Source organism: Otolemur garnettii, unplaced genomic scaffold, assembly GCF_000181295.1.
Source record: "Otolemur garnettii isolate 467f Iridium unplaced genomic scaffold, OtoGar3 scaffold00123, whole genome shotgun sequence".
Taxonomy (NCBI): domain Eukaryota; kingdom Metazoa; phylum Chordata; class Mammalia; order Primates; family Galagidae; genus Otolemur; species Otolemur garnettii.
Window position 1 is genome coordinate 4,269,579 of NW_003852518.1, and position 5,663 is coordinate 4,275,241.

The following is a 5,663-nucleotide window of genomic DNA, read 5'->3' on the forward strand; positions in this document are numbered from 1 at the left end:
GGCTAGGGACTCGAACCCGCCACCTTAGGTGTATGTGGCTGGCGCCTTAGCCGCTTGAGCCACAGGCGCCGAGCCGAGATCTTGTTTCTAATAAGGAAGGAAGGAAAGAGGGACAGGAGTGCAGGGGAGAAGAGGGGGAAGGAAATAACTTGGAAGAGGTTTAAAAAAATTAGAGATCACAATCCCTGACCTCCATTTCCCTCCTGCCCCCCAACATAGTGGGAATCAAATTTGTTTGAGAGAGGGGGATTCTGTTTTAGAAATAACTACCTTTGTCATCTCTGGCAGGGAAAGTTTGGGGTGGTGAATGCTTATTGTTGAAATATAATCTTTTTTCCCCTGTTCAAGTTTCCCTTGCTGAGATTCAGGCTATCTTAGCAGGGCCACGTTCTGCCTGGAATCAATGCAGGTGTGTGGGCATCAGAGCGCTGGGTCCTAACCGGGGCACAGGGGCTGATGCTCATGCCATGGGGCCTCCCCTGAGTGTGGTCACCGCCAGACCCACCCAGCTCTTGTCTTTTTCTCAGTGTTGCAGGGTGAGCCCTCATGCTCGGTTAGGAGTGTCTCCCAGGAGTCTGTTCTGGGGTCTCCCTGGCCCGCAGGAGCTGCCAGTTAATAGGGCTACCGCCTTGCTCACCCCTGAGAGTGAGAAGGCCCCTGAGCTTCGGGCCTCTCTGCAGCAGCCATGGCTCAGCCAGGAGCAGCTGGACCCACAGTGGAATATAGTGGGCTCACGGGAAGTCTGGATTCAGCACTTATGTAAGGGTCACCTCACTCTGCTGTCTCTCTCCTAACAGGCTCCTTAGCTAATGAGCAACTGGGTGGAAGACTCAGGAAGCTGAGCCTTGGGCAGTATGACAATGATGCTGGCAGGCAGATGTCCTTCCCCAAATGTGGATGGGGAAAGGCCAGTGTGGACCAAGCCCCGGCGCCTTTCTCCTCTCCAGCTGATGTCAAAGAGGTACATAGCATGCCCCCATCCCAGTCCTGGGGCTCTTTCCCTCTCAATGACCTTCCCGGGGCTCTGGGGAAATGGGTGATGGCTCAGCCTGGCCTCTCAATACAGCACCTGTGTCCTTCCCCATCTCACAAACACTGCTCCTCTGAGGCAGGCAGATGGTGTGGTTGGGAGAGCCTCTGTGTTCCCATCTGTGGAATAGACGTGAGACATGTGACATGCAGGTGGACCGTGAGGGTTCCAGGTGGGATCCTACAGGCTTGGTCTTAGTGGACTCTGGAACAGCAGCCAACTGCAAACACAGGTGTCCCCACAGCATCACACAGGCCCAGACCCTCCTTCCTCCCTTTATGGGAGGTGACCCACAGGTGAGGGCCACAGATAAAAGCTTCTCTTTGCTCTTTCCAGAGATATAGTTAAGGCTAATCAAGGTGGAAGCACAGTCGGTTACTGTGCCTGCACTGATTAAGCCTTTTAAAATTGGCTATAATTTCTTCTCAAGTTGGAACCTACAGAATATCTGAGCAAAAGAAGTCATTCACAGTCTGGACTCAGATAAAACCATTGTTAATATTTGGAATGCTTCCACCCGGCCTTCTTTCTACTGTTTGTTTAATTTACTGTGTATTTTTGTGGTGTGATGCTCATTTCCATGTGTTAGTACAAACTCTGTCAACTTCATTTATTGGCTGTATAATATTAAGGTTTTTTTTTTGAGACAGAGTTTCACTCTGTCAACCTGGGTAGAGTGTCATGGCATCATCATAGCTCACAGCAACATCAGTCTCTTGGGCCCAGCAGCCTCAGTCTCCTGAGTAGCTGGAACTACAGGCACCCAGCACCATGCCCAGCTAATTTTTCTATTTTTGGTAGAGATAGAATCTCCCTCTTGCTCAGGCTGGTTTTAAACTCCTAAGCTCAAGAAAGCTACCCTCCTCAGCTTCCCAGAGTGCCAGAATTGCAAGTGTGAGCCACCACGCCCAGCCTGTAATAATATATTAAAAGGACGGGTAACAGAGCCTCCCTCTTCCTTTGCCGTGGGCCGTGAGAGCGTCCCCAGTTTTCTGCAGCTGGGGGAGGCTGGCTGGTTGTGGGTTTAGACCTCCTCATCCCACTCTCAGATGGGGCTGGGCTCTCGGGGCCACCCTGGGGGGTCACAGCTGTGTGGAAGGGACTTTCACTTGACCCTCTGTGCTTGTATTCTCCTCCCTGTGCCAACTTCAGACAATGACGGCTGCGTATCCCCCAGACCTCGATGTGGTCGATGGCAGGATTTTAAATAGCAAGGAGGCCATGTGTTCCACGCCCGCCTTTCCTGTGTCTCCAGAAACGCCGTATGGTAAGAAAGAAGCAAAACCATCTGTGTGTCTCCTGATGCCACGGAGACAGTGACAACAACACCTCCTGTGCTTCTCTTCCAGTGAAAACGCCCCCGCGTTATCCTGCATTCAGCCCACCCGAACCCCAAGTGAGCAGCCCAGCCAGTCTGCACAAGGGAGGCCTTGGTAAGAAACCCACCTGCACATCACAGGGCGAGGCAGCGCAGGGCTGCGCCACCTGGTGGCCGTGTGTGCAAAGGTGTCCTCTTATGCAGAAGTATTTCCATTTAGGTCCCATCTCACTAGCCTGGGGTGAGGATTGATCTTGCTGGGAAGGTGGAGGGATGCTACTGTAAACCCGTGGGTGGTGGCACCCTGGGGTTGAGGCAGTGCCTGGTGTCCCCAGGAGCACACCTGCTCAGCACTTGAGCTCACTCATAAGATGCTCACTCATAAGACCGGCACTGGTGCCTGCTGGCATCCTAGCATTGGTGCTTTTGAGGTCCTTGTGACATTCCTGGCCAGTGGGGAGCTGGGAGGAGGAAACTAGGGTGGCTGCCCTGCCCTTTACTGAGAAAGTGGGTCCAAGGAGAGAGCACGTTCTCTGCGCTCATCAGCTGTCTGGGCATCCCTGGCTCTGTGGCCCCTGTTGCCACCTTGCTTACATCTGGTGGCTCCTCCTGCCCATTGGTGCCTGGTCCCTTCCCTGATCTCCCCCGTGGAGCTCAGGGACACTGTTCCTTCTCTGAATTGTGTCCATCTGCACAGCTGGCCCTGGGGAGAGAGTGTTAATGGCAGGTGTCCAGGTGACTTACGCAGACCTTCTTCCAGGTGGACGCTGTCTCCTTGCTTGAGACAAGGACAGGCCAAGCTTGGGCAGCTTGAGAAAGAGTGTAACCCAAAACCCACACACATTTTAAATGTGCTGCTGCTTTTCTGCCCCAGTGAGGGACCCTGTTAATGCTTATTAGGCACATTTCTTGAACAGGGAGTGTTCCACGAAATTATATTTAAGTCCTAACCCTTACACGGCAGTGGTGCAGATGGTGACGGCGAGCTTCACTTTTCCTCTTTGTCTAGTGTAAACCAAGTTTGTGGGGCATGGAATGGAAGGGCCATCTTCCTTCTAAAGTTTCCTTTATGGTTTCAGTCCTGAAACTTCGTACGTAGAGTATAGCAATTAAACTGCCCATGTTTCTCAGCAAGAGGGACTAAAATTTAAAACGAGAAAACATGTACTCAGTGTTGCTGCATTCCTGTTTATACGTCGTGTGTTACGTGAGACCTGGTGCACGTGCCAGCGAATGCTCGTGGGACAGACTCATACACACAGAGCCCTGCATGTGTGTTCTTCTGTATGTTTATCATTTCGATGAAGCAGATAGAGGGACAGTCCTTGCGCCCCGTGCAGCTGCCTTCTGCTAATGGAGTCACGGATTTGGACTAGAACTGACTGCGTTCCTGGGGTGGAAAACTCAACTTCATTAAGGTGTCAGTTCTCTAATTGATGGACATTTTGACCACATTTTCCTAGCAAAATCTCAGCAAGATTTTTTTGTGAGTATAGATAAGCTAATTATAAAACTGATATGGGGGGCAGCGCCTGTGACTCAAAGGAGTAGGACGCTGGACTCATATGCTGGAGGTGGTGGGTTCAAACCCAGCCCCAGCCAAAAACTGCAAAAAAAAAAAAAAATTATATAGAAAGGCAAAGGATTAGAACCACCAAAACAATTTTAAAAAAAGAATAAAGTTGGAGGAATAAGTTTACCTAATTGCAAAACTTGTTAAGTAGCTACAGCCATTGAGACTGTCTGTGTGATGGTGGTGGAGGGGCAGACACAGATCGGTAGGACAGAGCAAGGAACCCAGAAACAGACTTACGCAAACCTGCCAACTGGTATTTTTGACAAAGGCACAAAATCAACTCACTAGACCCAAAGCGGCCTTTTGACAAATGGAGCTGGAGCGATTGGGCAGAAAAATCAACAGCGACCACAGTCTACACCTGATACAAAAAATTAACTGAAAATGGAGACGGACTCAAACGTAAAACATAGAACTAAAAAAGAGAGAGAGAGAAAATCTTTGGGATCCAGAGTAAGGCAAAGAGTTCTTAGACTGGCACTGAAAGCATGAGGCATAAGAGGAAAAAATAGTAAATTAGACTTTAAAAAAGTTAAACTTTTTAAAAAGTAGACTTTTTTAAAGTTAAAATTTTTTGCTAGGGAAAGAATCTGTGACATATGAAAAACGACAAATTATGTGGGAGAAAACATTTGTACATTGCTTGTCTAAAAAAAAAGTGGTATCATCTAGAATAAAGAACTCAATACTTAATAGTAAAGAAACCAATAGTCCACTTAGAAAATTAGCCAAAGACAGGAAGAGACTTGTTGCTGAAGAGGCCACAGAGACAGGCAAATGCGTGAAGGGTGCTCGGCCTCGTTTGCTGTTAGAGAAACATGAGTTAAAGCCACAGTGTCACTATGTGCCTATCAGAATGGCTAAAATAAAAAATTATGACAACACCAAATGCTGGTGAGGATGTGGAAAAACCGGCCCCCTCACACTTTGCTGGTGGGGCTGTTAAAATGGTACAGCCACTCTAAAAAACACTGTGGCACTTTCTTAGGAAAAAAAATCCCAGTAAACAAAAAAACTAAAGCTGCATTGACTAGGCTTGCATTCCTGGGCATTTATCCCAGAGAAATAGACAATTGTTCACACAAAACCTATAGATAACATTTACAGCAGCTTTATTTTTAATAGCTCAAAATCTGGAAACAACCTAAATGTCCTTCACCAGGTGATTGGTTTAACAATTTGTAGAACATCAATACTGTGGAACACCACTCAGCAATAAAAAGGAGTGGACTGCTGATGTGACAACCTGGATGGGTCTCTAGAAAATTAATCTGAGTGGGAAACGTCAATCCCCAAAGCTCATGTAGTGTATGATTCCATATATAGCATGTTTTTTTACGTGACAAAATTATAGATTTAGCAAAAAGATTAGTGTTTGCCAAGGTTTAGGGGGGCAGAGATGGGAGGGGAATGGGGCAGCCAAAAGAGAAGCAAGAGAGATCTTCAGGGGCCGGAATGTTCCGTGTCCAGTGTGTCAGCAGCAATGCTCGGGTGTCGTTACAAGATGCTGCTATTGGAGGACACTGGATAAAGAGTTCAGGGTGTCTCTGGGTAACTTCTTAGAACTACACATCAATCCACAACCATCTCAAAATTTAGAATTTTAGGGGATTCTGGGAAGATGGCTGACTGGTAGCAACCCTGGTCAGAGGCTCCTGAACAAAGGAAGAAAAACTGGTTGGAATCAGAATCTATGAAGTCAAAGACGGGGAGCTGAGCCCAGAAAGAAGTTCGGCAAG

At 48.1% G+C, this 5,663-nt stretch overlaps 1 protein-coding gene across 6 annotated transcripts in view; it reads left to right on the plus strand.

Annotated features, from left to right (window-relative positions):
* The window catches only part of TNS3 (tensin 3), a 311,621-nt gene that overhangs the window by 230,328 nt on the left and 75,630 nt on the right, over positions 1-5,663 (plus strand). For all 6 annotated transcript variants that reach the window (XM_023517874.1, XM_023517872.1, XM_023517873.1 and 3 more), the window contains 3 exons: positions 798-961; positions 2,183-2,297; positions 2,380-2,463. In XM_023517874.1, coding sequence (XP_023373642.1) covers positions 798-961; positions 2,183-2,297; positions 2,380-2,463 — 363 coding nt within the window. The remainder of the gene's footprint in view (positions 1-797; positions 962-2,182; positions 2,298-2,379; positions 2,464-5,663) is intronic.